The sequence below is a fragment of the Triplophysa dalaica genome, chromosome 3 (assembly GCF_015846415.1).
Source record: "Triplophysa dalaica isolate WHDGS20190420 chromosome 3, ASM1584641v1, whole genome shotgun sequence".
NCBI lineage: Eukaryota > Metazoa > Chordata > Actinopteri > Cypriniformes > Nemacheilidae > Triplophysa > Triplophysa dalaica.
Genome location: NC_079544.1, coordinates 14,639,069 through 14,664,938, shown reverse-complemented (window position 1 = coordinate 14,664,938; position 25,870 = coordinate 14,639,069). Strand labels below are relative to the sequence as shown.

At 37.4% G+C, this 25,870-nt stretch overlaps 1 protein-coding gene across 2 annotated transcripts; it reads right to left on the bottom strand.

Annotated features, from left to right (window-relative positions):
* Positions 1–3,321: 3,321 nt before the first annotated feature.
* On the bottom strand, positions 3,322–17,149 carry tbl1xr1b (TBL1X/Y related 1b). Of its 2 annotated transcripts, none has more exons than XM_056743555.1 (16): positions 16,873–17,149; positions 14,602–14,667; positions 12,324–12,424; positions 10,660–10,805; positions 10,318–10,525; positions 9,847–9,979; positions 9,501–9,642; positions 9,043–9,106; positions 8,866–8,963; positions 8,429–8,489; positions 8,140–8,261; positions 7,090–7,164; positions 6,825–6,952; positions 6,241–6,406; positions 5,866–5,967; positions 3,322–5,627 (listed from the first exon to the last, which is right to left on the bottom strand). In XM_056743555.1, exons 3-16 carry the CDS (start codon positions 12,379–12,381, stop codon positions 5,601–5,603), a joined length of 1,530 nt encoding a protein of 509 aa, XP_056599533.1. In that variant the 5' UTR covers positions 12,382–12,424; positions 14,602–14,667; positions 16,873–17,149; the 3' UTR covers positions 3,322–5,600. The 2 variants fall into 2 exon arrangements, with proteins under 2 accessions (XP_056599533.1, XP_056599534.1); XM_056743556.1 differs by lacking the exon at positions 16,873–17,149 and adding an exon at positions 15,097–16,616.
* Positions 17,150–25,870: the final 8,721 nt, after the last annotated feature.

The window sequence follows — 25,870 nt, the reverse complement described above, 5'->3', positions numbered from 1 at the left end:
GGGAGTGATGAGGGGGGTGGGTGTAGGAAGTTAGACCCACTGAAGTAAGGGTTGGGGTCAGACGACTCCCTTACAACAGCCATAAAACATAACTGTTGTCAAGATTGACAGGGCATGAAAGTCTCCGTTTGAGTGACTGGTTGACAAATCTTTGACAAGTGGTCATAAATCAATCAACATTTTGACACACAGTATATGATAACACTACTCAAACCTTAAAAAACTTTCTGGCAACCAGAAACTAACGTTAGGGCAACGTTCTCAGAACGTTAGCCTAAAATATTTTTCTCGGTTCCGTTTGACCTCAGTCTGTAAGAATACATTCATGCTGTGTTTTTATCCATTGCTTGCCTAATCTAAATAAAATAAGTAAATACATCATCCCAAACAATATAGAGGATATAAACAATGCTTTAGATTATTCTTTTAGCCTTATAATTATCATTACTGAAGTAATATTTGTTATGATACCACTCAGATAAAGATGTAACTTTTAAACAAGAAGGGTCTTTATTGACACGTCAAGGAAGAATCACAGATGGAAGAGTTACATATGTCTGCCAGTGCCCACGAGGAGGCCATACTCCGAGTGGAGTGGGCTCTCACTGCGAGTGGGCACTTGCGATTTTGGGATTGGTATGCCAAGGAAATGGCGTCCACAATCCGGTGCGCCAGCCTCTGTTTGGAGACAGCCCTCCCCCGGTGCTGTCCAACTATTTTTGACAGTTTACAATCCCTGAAAACACAGCTGAAACTCTCGAGAGCAAGAGTACCAATGGATGCGTGGACGCACGGCACGCATTTTGAGTGCGCACACACTCACTGAGTGAGAGGAGAGACAATTTATAAGAGAGTAGCGTATAATTGAAAGCGCGCGTCCAGTTTTGTGCATGATCAAAGGAAATCGGCGTGCGAGCGTAGAGATTCGCGCGCTCGTATAACAAGAATGCGCTCTCGCCTTGTAATAATGCGCTCGCGACATTTGTCATTAAAACAACCCCATACCATATACGCGCTGTAGGGTCGATCCACCTGCGCGCATAAAATGACAAGCGTGCATTGCGAAGTGATAAATACACGAAGTTTCTTCAATAAGCTTTTTATTGACAATATTGATTATATGTGATGTATCCAGGCCATTTCCATGTAGTGCGAATTATACAAAGTTTTAAAGCAAATTAAACAGTTTTCAATGTAAATATTTATTGTTAAATGCAGAGCAAGTAAGGCGACTTTTCTTATTTAAACGATTAAACCCAACCAGATTGCCAAGCACGTTTAAATGATTTATAGCCTACTGCAAGTCCATTTTATATCGAAGAACTGTATCACTGTAATCAGATTTTGATCATAAAACAAGTAAACATGCTTATATTGCATATGTGTGAGGACAAACGGTGGTTTTAATTTATTCTGCACTGTCAACGTTCTGTCAACGAATGCCACGATCACTCTTATTTATATTATACAGACATGAACAAGGCCACCGGAATTCTTCCCATGCATAATAGACTAGAAATAGTATCTGGCACATAAACTGTGTAATGAATTTGGGAGGGGATATTTTAAAACGTTTGACGTAAAACATGCACATCGTGTATTAATGCATGAAGACAGTTACTTTTAAAAGGCTAAATTCATTACGCAGCTTAGATGCCTAATATTATTACAGCTATGTATGGGAAGAATCCTGGGGCCCGTTTGAGAAAGCAGGGTAAGTGCAAACTCAGAGTAAATCAACCCCAGAAAACGGAATCCTCAGGGTTTTTGGATTCAGAACGCGAGGTATGTCAAACCAGCGACCGTGGGGTAAGTCAAGCCCATTTCAGAAATCGAGGTATCTTAAACTCCGAGTGAGTAACCAGAGTAACATACTCCGTGAACTTAACCTGTTCGGGAGCAGGTTTTATTCCCCGCGAGCGGTGTTGAAATTGCATACACCATTAGTTTATTGATTCGTGCTCCTAATCGCGCTCAGTTTAGTCACACAGACCTTAAAATGGCATGTCCGTTTATTCAGGAACCCGTAGTTGAGGAAGCTGCATTAATTCGCAGAGAGTTACATTTATGTCGGGAGAGAATTGCGAGGGCCCGTTTAGACGTTTTATCTTAACTTTTAAGGCCAGTTTAAGTAATATATTTAACATTTCCCAATCAGGCATCCTACTAGCAAGAGGATTCTATTTCTTTAAACTTACCTGAATGAATGATGTTATTGTATTTCATATTTAGCTGATGCCAAGATCTTTTTATTGCAGAAGGATTGCACCTACATGAGAGCGAGAGAGTTAAATATAATTCTCATTTTCAGTTTCAACAAAATAAATATAAAAGTGATTGACATATAAACTTGCACTTTTCTCCCACGCCAACTCGATTTCTTTTCCTGCTGCGGCTGTGTTGCTCTTTTATATAAATATGTGCTCATAAAATATTAAAAAGAATAACAAGAGGAAGATGAAAAAGGCAAAGAAGAGGAAGAATGAGAACAAAAAGAGGAATGAAGGGGTATAAAACAAGACATGAAAGAGAAGAAGAATATAAAACATTGTTTGCATTAAATTCAGATGAATTAACTTACAAATTGCGGAACAAACCGAAATAAATTCATGGCTCTGTTTTCATAAAACAAATCTCTGAACTATGAAATACAATTTCATCAATTACTTTTTAAGAGCAGTTTAGGCAGTAGTTTAAAGAGAGCCATATAAAAAACAATAATAAAACAAAATGAAGTAATGGTTAAAAACATGACCCCACGACCCTAAACTTCTTACAAACTCTAAACACAGTATTTCACAAAAAAAATTGTGACAGGTTCCATTAATATGGTTCTATAAAGATGAGATTGGTAAAATGACATTGCTTCATCAGCTTCGAGATTAAGTCACATCTTGCTACAAGGTCCTAATACAGACAAAAAACATTTATAATTGGCAATAAATCAAGATGGACTTGGTTTACTCCCATTAAAAATGTTACAATCATACAGTTGACCTATATGAAGGGTGTGCACACAAGGTGGCAACCATATCACAATTCATTTAGAAAGACTAATAGAACTGTTTATGTGCTCTTTCCCCCTTGAAAATATAACAGGGGGAAAGTAAAAAGTAGCATTTATTACATTGTATAAAACAAAATAGTACTGGCGGTTTTAGAAGCATTGTACTCACCATCCTGATGTGCTTTAAATGTTTTTTCAGTGTTTAGTTGTGAGGTGGGTTGATATGTCTCACCAAAAGTCAGTGTGACGCACTTTGCCACACAGGGCATTGTTTCTGCATTAGAAAAATGAAGACATGCAAGCAGCAAGCCAACAATATTATCAAAATATATTTTATTCTGAACTTTTCATTCGAACTCAAATCACAATAGTCAAATCAACATCCCAGTAATGATTTCTGCTAGAGAATGAGCGAAACAGGAGAAGAACCAAACTAAACCAGTAGCAAGTTAAAGGCTACCTAAGTGAGAGGAGCACTGAAAAAGTACTTGAATGGTCCAAGATGTTTCGATATGGCCATGATCGTGCTGTTGCTTAGAGCTCATAACAACATAGAATTACAAAAGATTTTAAAGTACAAAATTTCAAAGGGCCATAGAGTGCTCTGCATTCGAACGAAAAGAAACAAAGGCTTGCACACTGTAAAAAAAGTCATCTGTTCAAGTTAAAACATTATAAAATACCATTCCACTGTCATAGACAATATGATAAATAGCCTACAAGCTGCTCCTTGATTCTATTAAAATTAATTTGAACATTCTTGTCTCGTTAAAAAAGCAAAAAAATACATTTAAGTTTATCCATTGGAAGAGGAGGGCATTTGTAAGCATTCTGGGCTTTATTTTATTTTTTTAACAAAAAACAAAGTTACATTAGTTGAAACCAGTCACCTTGTCCTCTACAAATTCTAGATAATCTGGTTCAGTTTGAAGTAAATGTTTAATACCACTCAAAGTAATTTATTTCAGTCCAAAAGATATAAATGTTTTAAGTGCTCATTGTATTTGATGGGAGTATGTATGTGTAGGTAATACGAGTGTATTGAAAAACACTATGACCGTCTAATGGTATTTTATAAAGACAAGTGACAGCTAAATTGAACACTTAATCCACGTGCCATTGTACCCTGAAGAAACCAGGCTTGAGATATATCCAAAACATTAACCGAAAGTTTACTTTAAAATCCATCCTTTCAGAACAGTAGCATTTAAAAGAAAATTCCCGTTGAAACAAAGTTTATCCATGTCAGACTGTGCATTTACATCCATACCTTCACCTTCACTGAGCAATAATGATGTCATTTTTCAAAAAGACAAAACAGAACACAAAAATAGAGAGATACACAAGCAAAAGCAGCACCACCGTCACCTGACTTTCGACTTTCAAACGGGTTGTCCACTTCTGTGCCATGACTGAATGAAAACAGTCCCATGATTCCGTCACTCAATGCTGCATTATTTTCTCACCTCACATGAAGCCATAAAGATCAAGGCTGTTACAGTGACACGTATACCAATTCACTGCAGTACAGATCAGACTGAATGATCATGTTGAGCGTAGACCACAATAGAAAAGCAGAAAATGACAGATGAAGCTATAAAGAAAGAATAATTGAGTAGAGAAAGCTGCAGCGTGATCTACAAGGTTTTTCTCTAAGGAGCAGAAACATTTGTGATCATGTTAAATTAAAAGAGTCAAGTTTAACTTTCCATTCTACACATCTCAAGAGGATGGTGTGAGGATTATGGGATACCCACCCTTATCCACCTAAAAAAAGAAACCAAAGCTAGCTATCTTTTTTGTAACGGTAAATGTGCCGTTACGATTTTAGGGTGGGCCTAACACCGTTTCAATGTCCAGGCTTAACCAATGGAGCCCGTAGACTAACCAAATGAACGCGTTTCACCCATTCATGCACTGAACGTTCAGTTTTGTCTTACCATAAAGTTGCATAGGTTGTACAAAATAACACAGGGAATTCATTTTAGAAAATATATCTACGTAATTTAATAGGCTTTCTGTACTTTGTTATTCCTCTGTATTAAAAAAAAAGATAATCAAATTATCTCTCAAAATTTGGCAAAAAAATCCTTGAGCATTTTTCTTTTAAAGAACAGTTCCAATAGTCTCAGAGCCACTAAACAAACATACAGTGCCAATACTCTGAATTGTCAATGTCATACGAGCATTTACTAGCCATGTTGAACAGCTCATCTCTTTAGCTCATGCAAATTACACCTAAAGAAATATAAAAACCGTCCATGGAGCGCTAAACGTGTACAATATGCACACGACGGCAGCGTGGACCTCAACCCTCCGGCATCTGGAATGATGATCGTGGGAACTAAGGATGCTGTGTGTGTAGGGTTAAGCATGTCTGTATATTACAGTCCTTGATCGCACTGATTTCATGTAGTAAGCGTCATGGTTCCACTCTGGGAGGCTGTGTGTTATGATGGGGTTGACAGACTGTTGGTCCAGGCTGTGGTCTGTGATCTCCCACGAGGACAGCAGTGGATAATAGGCCAGGGAAAGTCGATAAATTTGGCTATGCACACATTCGTAGTCGGTCCATGGCTTCCCAATGGCAGCATCATTTCCTTAGGTCTAATACACAAACCTGAAATGGGGAAAAGTTGAATTTTAGTTTAGATGTGACATGAGCCTATTGCTCGCAAATCAGCCAAAAAAATCCTTAAATGAACAGTTTCTGTTGATTTCATTGCAATCTTTTTAACTCGCATGATAGAATTTAATTACACAAACACTTCCTCAATTTGCCATTTGACAGAAAAACCGGTAGAGCTTCAAACTCTAATTTGTTTAAGCCAATGTTGCAGTGTTGGGCTTAAACTCACCGAGCCATCTGATGCACTTGCACCCACTTTGTCCCCAGTTGAGTTCCAGCATACTTCAAATATGCCTCCTGTCCCTCTGTAGCTGTTGACTAAAGCACCGCTCTGTGGGGTAAAATTGAGGCCCATGTTAAAAACTGTCAAAAACCTCTGATATTATAAGGATGTCTTTGTTTTATTTACCTCTTGAAACTACATAATATTTGAATATTTGAAAATAACACATCTTTAACATATCTAATAAAGCGAGAATTGGATTAAATTGTCATTTTAGTAAGATCATACAATTAATTTACAATACATATACATAACCTTTATATTTGTTATTTGAACAGTATTTAATGACATTGTGACGATTTGTTACAGAGGCTACTGTACCTGCGTGTTCCAGATGTGGACACACTTGTCGAAGGAACCACTTGCAAGGTGTCGTCCGTCTGGGCTAAAGGCCACACTGTAGACGGGCTCCTGGTGTTTGGTCAGCGTGTGGATGCAGGCACCACGCTCTGCGTCCCACAGACGCACCGTTGAGTCGAACGATGCACTTTAAGCACGAGATAGTAATGCATTGTTAGTGAGGTTGTTACTCAACTTGCCTGTATCTGAAATGAAAGCACTGTTTTGTTGTTAAAAAGGATAGTTCACCAAAAACGGAAATCCTGTCATCGTTTACTCAATCTCAAGTTGTTACAAACTGCCGAACACAAAGAAAGATATTTGGAAGAATGATCTCTTGACATTCTTCCAAATCTCAAACTGATCTCATTTCCCATTTACTGCTAAAGATGGGAAAATAAATGTCAATGGGGTATAAGATCTGTTTGGTTACTGAAATTCTTCCAAATATCTTCCTTTGTGTTCAGCAGAAGAAAGACATTTATCATGAATAATCATAAATGATGACAGAATTTTCATTTTTGGCCAAACAATCGCTTAAAATATATTTAACAATATATATGTACCTAGCCAGCATGAGATTGGCGTTGGGGTTGTTGGTTCCAGGTCCAGTAGGGCTCCATTTGATGGTGTAGATCTCCTTACTGTGGGCTTGTAGGTCATGAACACAAGTGTCCTGTTTCATGCTCCAAAGCTAAACAATCATTACAAAACAAGACAATGCTTGAATTAAAACCTCCAAATGACAATCTAAACGTATCAGAACTTTCTTTACTTAATCAGCCAAAGCTAAGTGTGTAGTTAAGTGCTTGATGTTTGCTTGTAGCTCACCTTTAGCGTCATGTCATCAGAGCAGGACGCCAGGAGATTCCCTGTTGGATCCCATTTGATTGCATTGACTTCGTTCTGAGGGTAACAAGTTTAAAACCAAAGGTGAGATAATTATGCTTTGAACAGGTTGGGGTGTAACAAAACCAAAAATTCAGTCATCGTCACTAGCAATCGGGGATGCAACAATAAAGCTCACCCACGGTTTAATATGGCCCACGGTTTTCGGTTCGGTTCTGATGGCTTCGCTACATCAAAGGGGTTTTTGATTGTTTTATGCTTATGTGACAGGAACCGTAAAAACTTAAGAAAAAAATATATTTTACTAAAATTCTCTTTATTTTACTCAAGTTATTTTATTATCTTTAAGCAACAAACAACTTCAATTCAAATGATGTAATGCAAAACTTACAATTGCTGTAATCGAAGTAAACGTGCGCTCGATGGGAAAGGCCAAATATATTATATTAACAAGGTGCATCACTGCCATTGCAGTTAGAAGAAATGCAATGCTAATAGCAGCTTGGAGGCGCTCTTGCTAAGACGTTAATAGCTGTTCGATAGGCCGCCGAGTGCCATGACTTTCGTTAAACGGACTTTGGCATGGTGCCAGAAGAGACGCTCTTGCTGCATGTGCTGAGAGCAACGCGAACGTGCTGCTTTGGTATGCAGTATAAAAATACATTCTTGATGTGCCAAATTTGGACGAAGTTTTGTCAGCATTATACTCGACAACAGCACATTACTTCTCGTGTTGCAGGTAGTCTCGCTTCACCGCCCGATCAACACTCGCTATTAGATATTGGGGATGTGTTTATCTATCTCAGCATACAGACAAACATGGCAGAGCCAGTTCACAGTGTAATTTAGCGCACAGAAAAAATAAATAAACGCAAACAGGAAAACCACAATTCACTTGGATGTATTTGACTGTAGAGGTCGTACCAAACACATATCATATTGAGTATTGTGGCATCCCTACTATGCAAGACATTTGACAACAAATCTTCACTTATGCTTATATGATGTAATTTAACTAAAAAGCTGCCATACTGTGTGGCCCTGGAATGTCTTGACTGGTCGGTCTTGGCCCAGTTTACACACATGAATGCACATGTCTGTGCTGCAGGAGGCAAACGTGTTGTTGCTTTGCCAGTCCACATCCAGAGCTGGAGCTGCAGGTGTCAAACAGAATTTTTTTTTAAATCTTTCTTAGTATCAATTATGGATAATGGTATACAGACAATACAAAGCGTAACGTTCACAAAATGCTTGACAAGCGAGCACTTCAAAGTCTGTTTCGGCAAACCCTGATCTAGTTGCGCATGTGGTGACTTGTTACCTGAATGGAATGGAAATTGCTGTTTGGCTTCTCCCGTGTGTGCATCCCAAATGATTGTGGTCTGAAAGATTCATATTCCCATTAGAAACAAACTTTACTCCTATTTGCTAGTACACAAGATGGCGCCAGAGAGCTTTTGGGACGCCAGGGACAGCAGACCTATTTCTGGTTGAATAACAATGTCTGGGAGATGGAGGATTGTTGGCCGGCAAATATGGGTGTTTATAGATTAAAAAAAAAAAAGTAATTTTCAGCAATATGACAGATCCACTTTACATTGCTGAGTACTTTGTTGAGCGAAAATAACTTGATAGTGTTAGAAGTCTGGAAACTAGTCTGGCGCAAAAGCTCACCGGCGCCATCTTGCGCAACTAGCACATTATCTTTCCTCAATAGAACAGCAAACCAGCAAGCTGAAGAATATGTTTCTACCCTACCTTGTCAACACCAGCACTGAGTATAAAGTTTCCTTTCTTGTTCCACTTTAAAGCAAATATAGGACCCTTGTGCTGCCCCAGTGTACTGGCGAGATTACCTGTGATATACAGGGCACTGATTAAATCAACTGTACATATTATTTTCCTGATATTATTAATATTAATAAAACAGCTTACCATCTTTAGTCCATATTCGGGCAAAGCCATCATAGGATCCTGTGGCTAGAAGTGTACCTTCACTCTATCAAAAACAAAAGAGAGAAAGGAGTCTATATTAAACCTAGAAAATAAATTATTCAATCTGTTTGAACCAATTTCTGTAGATTTTAAGTAAAAACATTCTTATTTTTACGCCATCAGGGAATCAGGTTACCAATCTTAGATTAAATTCAACTATTATGTTTAACGCTAAAGATGCTCTTGTGAGCAAACATGCAACCAAAATTGACCGTAAACAGCCCTCCTCAACTGTCTGACTTGAACAGCCGTGATCCAATTTAATTCCGACAAATAATAAGCATCCCAAACTGCCCTACATTTGATTTCTTGGAACACTTTATGGATGTAAAATAAATTATGGAATACGATTTCAAGTTGACTTGAAATGATAAATAACCATCGATGCCAGCACTCACATTCCAGTCCAGTGAGGTGACGTCTTTGTTACTAGGCACATCCTGCCCCCCTTCCCGGATACAGTGCCGCAGAACCAGCTGAGTGGATCCTCCCGCGCTGCACTCGCTCAGGTTCCAGATCCGAGCGGTTGAGTCTCCAGAACTGATGGCAACAACAAAACACACACATGGATAAATCTTTTCAAAGACTATGCAACCTAATGACAAAACTTTGCTGTACCTTCCAATATCCTATATACATTATAAAACTTCTCTAGAGGAATAAAAGAATAATTCTGAACAATTTACAGTAAATTCAGACTTCATTAAAAAAAGAACTGAAGAAAAGCTTTGGCTTAATACTGACCCAGAGGCCAGCAGATCACTGACAGGGTTCCAAGCACAGATGAAGACCTCAGACTCGTGGCCTCGAAGCACCATGGCTTTACTGGCTGGGATCTCCACCACCCTGTCCACCTCCATCATGTCTGAAAGGTGATCTGTAAAATGGGTTTCATTTGATTGCTTTGAATATTGAAAACACTGATTCACACAAGCTCAAATTATATTTTGATTTATGCACATGCTACTGTATGCACACAAAGCACAATGAAGATTTCATGACAGTCATATATCTTAAGATATATCTGGGTTCTCCTTGAAGGTATATTCCACCCAAAATGAAAATTTAAAGAGACAGTCTTTTGGTAAGCACTGGGTAAATTATTTAATTTTTAGTTGAAAGATTTTCAAGTGGAGGAAGAACCAGTCGGGCAAAACTACTCAACTTAACAATACCACATTAACTTCTACACTGTTTAATGCAGAGTAAGCTCACTGGACAGCATGTGCGCGCCGTTCTCCTCTCCATTAGCCGTGTTCTCTCCATTTTTGGGAGCTGCAGCCGCTGAGGTGCTGGAGGCGGCAGCCTGCTGCTGAGCCATCTTATCTTTATAAACCTGCTGCCTCGTCTGCACCACATCTGGCATCACAGCGTCAATCAAGGACAGAGACTCGATGGGCCGTCCGTCAAACAGGGTACCGTCCTGTAGATCACAATACACAACAGGTTCAAGACGTGACTTTATGGCCTTTAAGAAAAATTACAGCCAACTTCAAATATGGTGTGTAATAGAGAACCGATTTAAACAGGACTGTATATGGACATCCAATCGCTGACCTCATTGATGCTGACTTCAGCCTCCACATACTGCAGGCCCTTCTGGATTACGGAGATGAGGGCAGCAGGGGGCACCAGAGCTCCGTTGATGTTAGACTGGCTTATGTGGCTCTCTATGCCAAAGGTAAATGCTGAGTGGGAGAAGCCTGGAGAGGAAAGGAAGACATTTCTTGTTACACTTTATCCTCATGCACCAGCTAAATATTTGACTCTGCCGCTTGCAGTACATTCTGGGATGGCCTTATTGGGAAGATACATGTAACGCTAAGCATTTAAACAAAGTATACATTGCATTTACTTGGGAGGTCCGCCCAGGCATATTAATGACCGCGTAAGTATATTTGGACACATTGTCGAGAAAGGGCAAACAGGGCACATAGCCGCTCCTTAATGTAGATGTACTGTATTGTGATTTTGGCGTTTAAAAATCAGGATTTTAGCAGCAGTTAAAGTGACTGCAGTTGGCATTCTGTCGTAAAATACAGTATAATGTGAAAGATCAGAGAGTTGAAGAAAACAGATATGAAGTGTTAACACTAGGGATGGGAACCGAGAACCGGTTCTTCTTTAGAACCGGTGCCCAGTGAATCGATTCCTTGGAACCATTAGCGTATCTGCTTAACGATTCCGCTTATCGGTTCCGCTCGTTGCAAATGTGTCATCATCATTACGTCACACACGCGCTGCGTTGTTTTGGTTATGCAGCAAACATGTAGAAGCGATCTAAGGCGTGGTTATATTTCACTAGAAAAGACGCCAATGCGGTCATTTGCAACAACTGTAAAAGTTTAATTTCGACAAAGGGAGAAACAGTCAGAAACATTTGGCCACACAGCACGCAATTCATTTGCAGGACTGTCGCGTGTTTGATACACTATTACTTAGCGACAGAACAACAACAACTGAGTCGAGCAGCAGCGGAGCTAACGAGACGTCATCTGCTATTAATGCCGAAGGTAACTTCTCTATTTAGTTAATGTGAGCGCCATTTCATCTCGTATCCTTCCTGAGAGGGCAAACAAGACCATTTTTCTGCACAAAAATTGTTAATTTGCCTAAGTTGATAGTTGTGGTCTTTACAGAAGACTTCTTTTTATTTTGTATGTCAGTTGAGTTGAATTTTGTTTCAGGTAGAATATTCCCAAAGGCACAAACTCTTCCTTGACTGTTTAGTCTGTGTTTTTAGTTTTTATGGCACTTAAATGGCAGTTTTATTTTATTTTTTTGTCTGGACCAATGATGAATGTGAAAAATTCTATAGGTCCCTGGACTATACTTTGAAGCCTACTTTTAGGTTTGTTCTGAGGTTGCTACACATAATTTGTGTATACTCTGAGTATGTGCTTGTGTTCTTATCAGATATTAAAGCGAGTTAATACAAACAAACAAATTTGTACTTATTCCCTCACCCAATGAGAATCGATAAGAGAATCGATAAGGAATCGGATCGATAAGCAATATCGATAATGGAATCGGAATCGTTAAATTCTTATCAATTCCCATCCCTAGTTAACACTATCATATTTGTGATGTCATCACGTCGTGTTAATTAGATTGTCAAAATCCACTAGTGCTTGAATCTACTTTTTGAACAGTATGTGTAGAGAGCTTACCCATCATGTAAAAAAAAAGAAAAAAAAGAAAGATTGCTAAATAATACACACCTGACTCCTGCAGGTATCTGTACACCAGGAAATTGACCTCATCACTGCTTATGCTCATTTTGGATCCTGGTTACACCAAGAGGTCAGGGCTAGAGTGGAGCCTGGGAAACAAATGCACATTTGTGTTTGTGTTCTTCACTGCCAGCATCCAGAAAATCCCTGAACGATTTGTAACCTTGATCCTAAATAATAACAGGCCAGAAGCATTCTGATAAAGAAGCATGAAATGGTTTAAATAAGTGCCAATCGTGTTACTATGGAGACAGACGTACAAAAAAAACTGCTCTTGGTATTTACAGAAAACTTTTTGACCAATTATGGAGCTGAACCTGACCTCTCCAGCTGAACCTTCTCATGGAAGCCCCTAAAAGCCCAGGGGTAATTTTCCACCCATTTGCTCACCGCTGGAAATAATTACAATTCTCTACAAAAAGGCACACAGTAGCGACTGGCATTTTGATGGGAAGAATTAGATGTGTGAAAACAAGACGAAATACTCAAGATGGACTTGCATGGCTGATTACTTGACCTTTAAGAATACTTCACAGCCTAATAAGCCTACACGTAAAATAGTAACCCATTCTATGACAAGACTTCCTGTTGTTTACGATGTGTCAACAGTACTGAAAGAGCAACGGCTGCCTTATTTACAATCAAATAAACATTGGCTTACACTTAATTAAATGATTATAAAGCAGGAGCTAAAAACAATATTTCTAATAATCTTCAATTACATCAAGAATGGGCATAAGGAATAAGAACATGATTTTTTAAAGAATAAAACAAATTTGAACTGGAAGAAATCTAAACCAAACTCGATTGAAAGGAAACCAAATGAGCAAGCCAAACATTGTAGTGATGTTGGATTTGATGAAATTTAAGCCAAAATGTTGACAATTTCTACATGAAGTTTACCAGACTAAAACAATTTGATAAAATACAAAATACACGTAAACTGGTGTAAGGGGAAGAATGTAGGGGTGGAATGAACCTTTTCTAATCCTCTGATAGGTAAAATGACGAAATTACATCTGATGCACACAGTAAACTGTCATGGCCTTCTAAACATTGTCTCCAATCATGAAGTGGTCCTGGGGCAGGTTGCACCAGCTGTAAGTTAATTATCAAGCAAGTTCTGACTTAAATGGGCACAATTTACGCACAACAAAATATTTTTTAATTGCACCATTCAATTTATGGCTGGAATACACAACAAGACTTTTAAATCTGAACAGATTTTTTTTAATTTGACATCATACATTTGCAGACTTTTTGAAAGATTCAAACACACTAACTGATCAGATCTGCAGACTGGCACAGACTTTCTGCAACAAGGCCAGACTGAAAATCTGGGCAAAATCTGAGCAAAAGTCTTGTAGTGTATTTACGCCTTTAGTTGAAGCGTAACGTTATGGTTAAACTCATCATTTAAGGAAGCCTCCCGTCAGGAGTAACTAGGAATAAAATTGCATGCATCCATCTGTCTGTATTGCCCATGTCAAAATAAAATTATCTTTTTATATTCCATTAACGGTTGGCAGTAAAATGAAATCACCCGTATTACGTGTTTTTAATATTGTATAATTTAAAGGTAGTATTATATTTAACAAAAACTTTTTTACCGTACAATAAGTTTACATCAATAATATTTTGAAAAACACTTCAAAGCAACTTTTTCTCACAAATTTAAAGGCTGCTATTGGATAACTGAAGGTAAACGTCATATTATGCTACTACGCATTACTTTATGGAGAGCTTACGAACTACTAGCTACGTTCTGCCTAAAGAGCAAATGGTGCAAACGAATAATATACAGAGTTAGTTACAAACTAGCTAGTAGTTACTGAGCCTCTAATGTGGACTTCATGTTTTTCGTTTAAGAAGGAACTTACGAATGCCTGGTGCAACCCTACCCAGGATGCTGTTGTCCAACTAGTTCCAGTCTTGGACTTCTATTTTTTGGGTACGGGACAGTGCAATTTTACTGTTTGATAAACATATGCAGTACAGCACATAACTTTATGTCCTTGTCTACTAATTAGGACCCAAAATAGATAATAATAGCTCAAGTCTAAAAGATGCAATGTTAGGCTTCTTGGTACAGACAGAAACTCTATCTTTGTGCAGTATTGTAAATTCTATCAAATTTAGTGTTTTGTTAACACTACGTTAGGAAAAAACGTGTCTATGTAAACGTAGTAACCATTTTGCTTAATGTCAGTAAACAGAAAGTGACAAAAGTCAAGACAAGACAAAAGCAGTAAAGTCAGTGACTTACCATGAGACCAAGTGTTGACTAGATGCTCACACTCTTGCCATCCATGTAGAACACAGTTAAATCAGCCTGTCAGCAAAAAACATGTTAAGTTTTAGTGAAAGAGATACATCCCAAAATATATTAACAATCCCTTAAAATAGCAAATGTGTGTTTTGTCATCAAAAACGGTTTGATTTAAACTTTACATTTTGAAGAAAAACTGACCTTTGGAGAATAATCTGCGTCACATTTAAACATATCAGGATTTATCTAAAATTTTGACCAATGAGTTTTAAAATCTTCTCAGACACATTCATGTAACTTAAATTGGAGAAAACGTCTCCAAATTATTCTGTAAAACCACCATGATTCAAAAACGTCTCCACGACTGTTACACGACATTAAAAACATACTGCATGTCTTATTCTCAGTGATATTAAGGGAAGCAGACAAGACTTCGAACTGACAAAGGTGTGGCCACCATAAAACAACTGAATTAATGATAGTGATCCCAACCTGCCATTCAACTTTACAGCAACACTTCATTTGATAGAATTGATCTCACAGCATCCAAGAAACTGCTGAACTGACAGTTTTGAAATCAGGCCAACTCTGGGAAACTGCTAGAATGATGGGAACAGGAATTTAAAGGCTGATGCCATTACTGAGGTCTAAAGAGCAAGGTGGCCTACCCACAATGTATACCATTCAATGATCGCAAACTAAATTCCACTAAACGTATCTAAATAAATTACAATGTATTACAAGTGATCGCAGAATAACATACTAATTTGTATAAATATAGCTGCAAGCAGCAATAATCAGGGTTCACAACACTGGGACAAAAGACCTTACAAATACAGTTGTATATATTTATGCTATATCGCCACATATGAGCAATGATTACCAATGTTTGCACTCTTCTTCAAAATCAAATCTAGGAAACTATATTACATATGATCATACTGTTTTGTTGCTAATCATTTTGATGAATTAGGCTTTGCTCAGAAGAAAGACCCCAACAAAATGGCATTGTGCACATAAAATTTGACAGTGTCAGCCCATGGTCATTGTTTAAAAACCAGGAGTTTAAGAAATGAACAAAGTTTTTATTAAAACAATCTTAAACCTTGTCAGTAGAAGCCATGTTTTTTGTAATAGGAGACAAGCTTCATAATAGGAACTCAAAGACACAGACTCTGCCCAAATTTACCTTTGATAATTACCTACATATTCACTAAAATAAAACAAGTATTTGGACACCATGTGCACCTAAAGAGGAATTGTAGTAAAGTGTAAATTGGTCATAAACTCATTATTCCAGTGGACCATGGGATTGTACGAAAGCACTTGATAATGTAAATTGTGGATTTTGACCAAACTACAAAATGGCTGTCACTTGAAGGTTTATCTAAAATGATCGTTCAGTCATCATTTCCTTTTATTAATGAAATGTTCCTTTCATGAGACTATAAAAAGCTATTTCATACCCAGCCAAAGCTTGCTAATTCCCCCTAGCTAGGCTCCCTAGTTACAGGCAATCTAGCGCCACCAAACGGCGAACCTACTTTTACTTATTTACACTGAGCTATTTTGGGTTAAAAAAATTGTTCTCATCACGTATCCAATGTATTTTTATAACTACAAATATAAACTGCAAAGATATTGGGGCGTGTTGCTCTTGAGGCCTATTTATGACACCATAGAGACGGGATAACAAACTATGTTTAACTCTGTGATAACTATTACAGGTACTTATTAAAAATAAAACAAGCTCACAAGACGCCCGTCTTTGCAAAGGACACCCATACATGTGGGCAGAGATACAATACCAAATGTAACTACATTGTTGCTTTTAAAAATTGCAATATGATCATTTATTCATAGCAACAAGTGCTAACTCTTCGCCGGAAGCTCAATTACATTTAATTTGGCTATTCGCACACGGTTCTTACACATCGTGCACAAATGTTGGCGAAACGCTCCGACTCGACGACAAAAAAAAGCAATTGTACGTTTAGCGCTTCCATAGCAACGACAGCTAACTAGTCCGTTAAAGAAAAGCTAGTTGTTGTCCACCGCGCGTGCACAACTCGAGGACGCCGAGCGCCCATCCCCCACCGCCACCGCGCGGTCACACGCAGCTCAGCTTTAATTTGCAAATAGAGCCGCTTAAAATGGATGTAAACGCACAACGTAAATACAAAAGCTCAAAGGGACACTATAAGGGCCAGCACAATCATAACGGTGTCGCAATATGCGACAGGGGGGCGAATAAGAGGCTCGTCTTACTCGGGCCGCCGGAGCACCGTTGCCTCCACTGATCAACCGCTAGCTTCTGGAGCTAATGTACTGAACAGACGTGCCAAAGCGTCGATGTAAATCCGACAGAAGGGTGTTGCTCGGTTTTTCCAATCCACAATTATCCACAATAATGTATATTTTCCAGTTATCTTGACAATATGTGGAAAAATTGAAGAGACATTTAGCAGTTTATGGACAGCCAAGTGCTTCAGAGGAAGCCGACGGCCTCAGACTAGCAGTAGGCTGGAGACTTTCCAAGCGAAAATGAGGCATCAGAGACATCATGGATTAATTTCGATCCCCTCGTTTGGAGCGAGTGACTCACAACAATATTAGATGTGAAACGTGTTTATAAAACTAAATTATATTTCGCGAAACTGAATTCGAGAAAGTGATTCTTTGGTGGCGATTTGTTCTAATTATAGATGTATCGCTACGAAATGCAAGATATACATCACAATATCTGTATGATATTTACATTTTCTCATATTGGGCGGTATACAAAACGGCGATTACTTAAATAAAAAAGCTTTGTTCAATATCTAACCCCCATTACTTACCAGAGAGATTTTTGCCTGGCTGGTCACTGCTTCCAATTCCGCCACACCCACAATATCCTCTGCTCAGTCATTCAATAACAGACTGACATCATTGGTCTGTGAAACGCTGGGTTTTTTTTCAATTTACCGTAAGTGTTGAAAAAGAGACGCAATTTTCGTTAACATCAGCTCAATGAAATGTGTGAAGATTGTTTTTGGAGTGATTTATCTTTGTTTTAATTACACAATTTAACTCATTAATTAATAATACCATGATTCATGAAGCTTTCTTTACGATGTTCAATGTGATGACTGAAAACTTTTCTCAAGGAGATGATGACACAATCCTGTAACATCTTCATCCTTGCTGAAACCCTGTTCTTTTTTCAATTTAACCCACCATGCACACATGCTGTCAAATGAATTATTGCCTGACAGATAAAATAATAACTCATATATATCATTTCGTATCTGTGGTTGTGATGTATGTGTGGTATCATTTGCAGTCTGTTACCGATTCAGAGGGCATTGCCACATTTTTGGACACTCTTTACTGATCAGTTGTAACTATTAAAGTGAATTATTACTGGCAAGTAAAATATCTATAACAAAAAAGAAAACTTTAAGGAAATAAGAAATGGAATGAACGGATAAATTGTTCTTAACATACAAATTAGTTTAAGTATTGAGGAAGAGCCTGTTTGTGGCAATTGGAAAAATAAACTTTAGAAACTTATTCACTAGATTGGATCAGTTTTCATAATATAATATTGGACATCTTTGGCATTATTGTGACATTGGAAAGAAAGAGATGCATCTTAAATAAAAAATGTCAAAGTGAATGTCAAGCCTTGAGTGGATTAGTAGATTTTATGAAGAGATAATAGTGTGTGTGCAGTGAGATTTATTTCTGAATGAACATTCGATCATGTGCACCAATCTTATTTTATGTCTCCGTAACAGGGGAAACATAATGTAAAGGTCAGTTAAGCTACAGCTTATCAGAAGTACTCAAGAATACTCTTTTATTTGCCCGCTGATACTTTTTAATCAATGCATCCATTTTTAAGTAAACACAAATGCTTGAAAAAAGGTATCTTTTTTGTGTCGGAGTGGCTTAATGTTTGATAATTTAATTTCCCTGGTGATTGCCTCTTAAAACAGAAATGTATTTGAAAATACAAATATACACCATTTGCAGTAATGTCAGACTTTTTCCATGCTTCAGTACCAACAATTGCCTTTTCTCTCAGATTGGATCCAGACCAATAAATGCGCTTTCTGTATCCTTGGCAACAGCTTTGGCTCTAAAAGAGGCAATCAAATTAATGCTGGAACAGAACAGCAGGGAAAGAGAGAGTAAAAACGTAAACACTGCGAGCCAGTCACAATTATTTGTACAACACCAAATTAAGCATGTTATGAAATCCTAGAGCAAAATATTACACATCACTTCCTGGGGTTTTGGATTAGTTATTTGAATTACAGACAGATAGCAGAGTTTCAGTCATTGGCCTCAAATCAAAATGCATATTGCCTGTTTAATTACACAGCCTTGTGTGGAATTTGTCTTGCACTATTATTCATAATTATTACGACCTTCACATTTCTGTCGGAATTGTTTTGGCCTACCAAGAGACAGCAGAATTCATCTTTTTGTTAAATGTTTTTGAAACGCATATCATTTTAAAATGAATTTAATTCACAACAGAATTATGATAAAGACAAAAAAAGAAACAACACTGAAATCCTATCATTCAGATATTAAGCTTGATCATCTGTTGTGTTAAAGTCCAAGCATGTATTTGTCAGTCCCATTCTTCTCCAGTCCATAAACCCCGGATTCAATGCACCACCAAGCTGTGAAACCGCTCGACTCATCTAAATGTGACTTGGGCTTTGACTATGAAAAGGTCATCAGTCATAGCAGAGAAGTCTGGCATCCCAATACCAGATGGATGGTTTCCAGAGATGTGTGTGTTCACTAGATTACGGTGTAGTGAAACTTAAACATGTACGCACCATTAACCTTAAATATGATAAATGAGTAATGAACAGAACGAGATGACAAACAGACACAGCAGTACATTTATAACTCTCAGCATACCAGAAAAATACTGTAGCCTACATCTAAATTACATACCCAGAATGTCTCCAGATACAAAATGTAAATCTGTAGTTGCTGCCACTAGGAGGCCATTAGCGGTATGACAACAACAAAAAGAACAAATGGCATTAACCAGCGCTCAGATTTATTTTAGCAGGTTACATGCAATTTGATTTCAGAAATTATATTTGTATCTGTCATGCTTTCCTCAACCCTGCAATTTTAGTTTTGAAGCTATTTACAATATTCTTAATACATTGGTAAACTGTTCCTTTAACTTTGCTCTTTGATTTTTCTCTTAATTTCCGATCATTATGATTATAGATATGAAGAACCTTACAGAAAAGGGCAATATCTCCATTCAAATTATAATTTGTACTTCAGATTGTGCTGAAAAGAGCCAAAATCACAGGTAGGAACTTCAACGGAGACACCCGGTTGCACAAACTGGCACTAAACCTTTTAAGCTAGAAGTTCACCCAAAGTAAAATATCTGTCATTATTTACCCACCCTCATGCATTTCAGACATTTCAAACATTTATGTTACATGTAACACAAAAGAAGATATTTTGAAGAATGTTGGTAACCAAACTAAATTGGCCCGCATTGATTTCAATTGTATGGACACGAAACCACACAAACCAGACATTTCTTATTTTGTCTGTCACAGAAGAGTTATATACTGTACGTATAGTCATAAGGGTGAATAAATGATTTCAGACACTTTATTTTGAACTATCCCTTAAATTCAAGTAGCAGGCATGTAATGTTTGGATATGGTTCACTGTGGCAATGTTAGGACGAGACAGGTCTTTTTAAAGACCTTTTAGACCTTCTGAACAATTGGCCGCTGCTGCTATAATAACAAGGCAGAAAATACCATATCAAACATTCTTGGAAAAGGGCAGTTAGATTTCTAAGAGGGTTGAGCGGACATGTGAGGAAGCTGAAACAATTGGCAGCAACAGGTGTAAATGTTCACCATTATAAACCTGCTCAAACCTCTGATTGTCAAATTAAAGATTAGAATAATAATCGTGTAATCTAGTGGAAATAATGTGGATGTAGCACTTTCCCCCTTTACAAGAACAAGTCAGCCTGAGCACAGTATGGAGATGAAGCTGAAGATCGTATCATTTTGATAAATTGTCTCTTTTTGGAAAAAAGAGAATCGATTTAAGTCTGTTCTATCTGCGATGTGTGAACAGTGTAAAATGGATTTCAAAGATTGTGTCAGAATTTAAGGAGACTTTCAAACATTCCAATTATCGTCTCTGTGTGCATTCAGATGGACAAACGGCAGCAAGATAACAGACTGGCTTCTTGCACTTACAGCAGTTCTTACTTCTTTTCATCAGTTTGCCCTTGTAACAGAATAATATATCTGTCATCTCTCAGATATGTGGGAAATTTTAGTCAGCAAAGTCTCTCTGAGACAAAAACGGAGCAAAATTCGACACGACGATCCTTTACTGAAATGCTTGCTGTTATTGCCTGTCATCTTCACCTTTTATCCCTCACTTTCATGTTTATCATCAATGTTCTACATGTTTGATGCATTATATTGGAACAGCCATCACGAATGCGGGCTCAACGACAGAAGTTTGAAAGAAAGGGTACCCTGGTTATTTCTGTTCATCCTCGCCTCTTTACAGGACGGGGGCAAGGTCAGGGTGTCAGGCCGGCTAGGAGGGACTCATTCCGCACATCATTTGCCAGGAAGTTGCTGCCCTTTGCAGTTTTCATGCTGGCATGTGATCCACGAAGGCACAAATCTGCCAGCAGCATTATTGGGTATTTTAAAAACCCTTCCAAGTCTCAGGAGGTGCGGGAGAAGGCTGCTGGTTATTGACCCAACATGCTTTCTTGATACAATACCTTGACTTTGTCAATACAGGTATGTAGAGACCTTGGCCTTGCAAGGGATATAAATGGAAAGTTTGGATTAAAGATATCGATTAGGTAGAGAATGCTTGCTTGTGCTTAAATGCTTGTCTTCCTTTTGAAAAGAGTACTGGCTGCTAAGAGAATAAAAAGCAGATTAGACAAGGGGGAATGTTTCAATATGTACCTTGTTGTCAAAGATTTCTCGAAAGGCACTACTCCACAATAACTATTTTTCTGTATATCAAATGCCAATAATTCAATTTATATTTATATTTATATTCAATTTTTTAATCTATATTTTAAGAACACATTGTTAATAATATATTACAATGTACTGTATTGAATAATATGAATTGGTGCTTTTTCTATATAAAAAAATAGAAGCACTTCATTCCAAAATATGGACATGTATTATTTATTAAATTATATTTTGTTTATATTCCCATTTGATTTTCTTATATAGATTTATATATAACAGTATACATGTTTTGGTGAGACAAGGACAAAAATAAAGGTAATTGAATGAAAAACTTTTTTCTTTCAAGGAATAAAAGGCTTTGAGTGTATTGATTTTGAAAACCGTTTATCAAATAAATATAATGACTTGTTTCAATCAACCAGAACATTTTATTGATTAATGTGATAGAAATCGCGTAGGCCTATTCTCAAAACAAACTTAAAAAAATAGCACAACCCTTTGCCCCGTTTCAGGCTTCATGCTTTAATTTTCTCATTATACTTAAAGGAACAGTTCACCCAAAAAAAAAAAAAAATCTGTCTTTGTTTGCTCACCCTCAAGTTGTTTCAAATCTGTATAAATGTCTTTATTCTGTTGAACACACAAATATATATATTTTGAAAAATGGGAAGCAAACAGTTCTGGTGCACTTTTGAATACCATTGTTATTCTTCCTATGGGAGTCAATGGTGGAATAGAACTGTTTGGTTACAAGCATTCATGTCTTGTGTTAAGAAAGAGCTAAGCTTCTGTCATAATCAATTCACCCTCGTGTCGTTCAAAACATGTATGACTCATTTCTTCTGTGGAGCAAAGAAAGCCATAAGTGTAAAAAGACATGAGAGTGAGTAAATTATAAAGTTTCAGTTTTGTGGGAACTTTCCCTTTAAGAAACATTTGACATTGCAGACACAGCACAGATGTGTGAGTACCTCTGCACTTGTAATTCTTGTAATGTAATTCTTGCTATGCCCCTGATACACTTTGTTACTGCTTTCAATAATGTAATTGGGAAGACTGTAGAGCATTCTAATCTAATGTATCCATCTGCACACCTGGCAATGGTGCAGTTTGCTTGTGTTTGTGTTTTTCAGAAGGAATATCTTTTATTGGTCTTTTATTAAATCAAAATCAAATCACTTTTATTGTCACATTGCCACAGCACAAGTGCCTTGGTGAGTGAAATTCTTGAGAGCGTGCTCCAGAAAGTGCAGAAAGAATTTACATATAGACAGTATTATTTACATACACACAGACTTATGCAGATGACATATATACACAATGTGTGCAATATACACATACATACAGTATACTCAGTACACACAGTGTTTTGTTCTGAACTCCAGATTGCTCAAATGTATTCCAAATCATGTGTTTACTCTGATATAATTAGAGGAATTATACATATTCGTTTTCTTGGCTGTTTAATTTTGTTCTAAGCCAAAATTGTAGGGAATCTGGCAAATATTTGCCTGAAAAGAAGGCTAAAATTAGGCCTGTTCAAACATCCCAAACACATGATATTTCGTGGTGTTAGATCTCTCTTCGTTGATTTATGCATCACTGTAGGTGCATTGTCAGGGAAAATATTAATTTATAGTCTTTACATATAAACCAATGTGTTATAAAAAATCAATACTGGCTTCTTTACCAGTGCTTTAAACCCGGGATGGGCTGGACCATATTTCTTCATCATGTCAGTTAATGGAAGGTTTATGAGCTCAGATGAGTTGGAGCAAATGGCAGGTTTTGTAAATTTATGTAATGACACCGATAGGGCGGTGTAATGCTACGGTGTTGCATCAGCCAAGATTTCTCAAGCTCTTGCTTTCAGGTCTTTCTATCGAAATATCTACTACTGTCTCTTTTTGCACTCCTTATCCTAGAGTCATTTCTAGAAGGTTCTGGGGACATGAGCTTAAGGACAAGAAAAGGAGAGAAACAGCGCTGAAGGCAGGGGAGGACAGAGCCATTCTGTTAGGACTGGGGATAGTCTTCAGCTCTATCATGATGTACTTTGTAATCTGTATCACAATGGTGCGTGCTAATACTGTCACGAATGCTGACAGAACACAAGCGCAGGCAAACAAATGGTTAACCAAATACTTTTATTAATAAACAAAAAACCCACAATGGGGAAAACACAATTAACAAACAAGAGTCAAAACAAAAACTTCCACGAGGGGAATAAAACAAGGTCCTGTTTACCGTCCCGTTCATCTTGCTATGGATTCGCCATTCGGATTTCCTTGTTCCTGTGGTCCCTTCGTGTGTTTAATTTATAGTTACCCTGGGACCTTATTTTATAATGGTAATATTAAATCAAACACACGAAGGGACCACAGGAACAAGGTAATCCAAACGGGGAATCCACGGCAAGACGAACGGGACGGTAAGCACATTGAATGGGTACGGGAAGGAATGAACCAATATGTGGCAAGGGAAACAGAGACACTAATTGGGGAACTGGGGAGACAGGTGAGAGGGATGAAACACTAAGGAAGTAGACAATAAACCCAAGGAAAGACAGGACCATGACAGGTAGGCCTAGCGATGTGTCAGTAACAGCAGGTTGGAGTCAATGGTGGGTATAGAATCTTAACCCGCTACATTTTATACACTTTACACATGTGTGGTCCTTTTGTAAAGGATTTCTTGTATAAAGACCGTTTCATCGGACGCGCAAGCGCTTGACCACCAGTTAACTTCCGGTATGTTAATATTACTTAGTATTATTATTTTACAGTATAATAATTGTATTAAATAAACGGTTAGTTTAATTGTGTTTTATGCTCATTTTATTAAATAAACAATTTGTTAAATGGGTCCTGTAGTTCGGTCGCATTTAAAGAAACCGCATAGTACATCTAGCAATTGAGCTTGGTATCAGGGTCTAAATTCTAAATATTTGAGAGACAAGTTTAGCCAAGTAACGATTCATCTCGGTATCTTTTGATTGATAGCCTATCAGAAATAATCTACAGTCACTCTGTTGTTTAACAATCAAAAGAAACAGAGAAGAACCGTTACTTCTCAACTTGTCTCTCGAATATTTAGAATTTAGACTCCGATACCAACTCAACCGCTAGATGTCAATGTACTATACAGTTTCCTTTAATGCGATAAACAACAGTTTGTGAATGTTAATTTTGGGTCACAAATGTGCGCATGCGCAGTAACATTTGTTTAATGTTGTTAAGATGAAATCATTTATATGCTTCTTTGATTTTCCTTTTTTAATTGCAGTGTAAAATCCAAGCAGAAACGTATCTGTAAGACATTCTCAATGTTTGAAATTAACGAGAGAAGGCCAATCTTCTGTTTTATATCATTACATCCAGTTGATCTCAGATCAAGTCAGTTAGAGATAACAAGGGTTCACTCAAAACAGGGCGAGTCAGCGTTTAGCCATTATACCACCCGTGGTTGGAATCTGCTTCCAGAAGACATCAGACGTTCATCAAGAGTATAACTACTTTTAAATCCAGATTAAAAACACACTTGTTTAGCTGTGCATTCAGAACCTGAGCACTGTGCTGGTTTACATCAACTGCACTTCTATTTCTAATTTATTTTTATTTTGCACTTATTCTTTTTATACACACGCTCACATTTTTAACCAATTTTATTGCTGTTTTATTGTTAATAAAAATCTAAAGTATTTGTTATCTTCAATCATTTGCATTTTAAACGTCTTAGAAAGAAATAAGACGTATTTCAAACGTATTTGTCAATCATTTTATGTAAAGCACTTTGAATTACCCTTGTGTATGAAATGTGCTGTATAAATAAACTTGTCTTCTCTTGCCTTGCCTTGAAAAGATACCATTTTTTATATTTTAACGAGTTTGTGTAATGTTTTTCAGTAAATTGCAAATAAACTGTTTACAATTGGCAAGAAAAGGTGCATTACCGGCAACAACATAATCCTTAAACAATCCAAATTAGCTTTTGGGAAACATAATTCAATGGCCAGAGAACCGGTTTTCATTGGAACAACATGTAATAATGTATCATGCAGGATAAAACCAGAAATGTTTATAAGAAAGTAAACAGAGTCTGTTTATTTATTTTATAAAGCTTACAGAAAATAACCCAAAACATATAACCACTTTTAGGTAGCTCATTTTGTATGTGGTTAATCCTGAGAATTATAAACAACTGCACAGTTACAAGATAAGGCAACTTTTTAAAGTTTTTAGGCAGTGGACTAG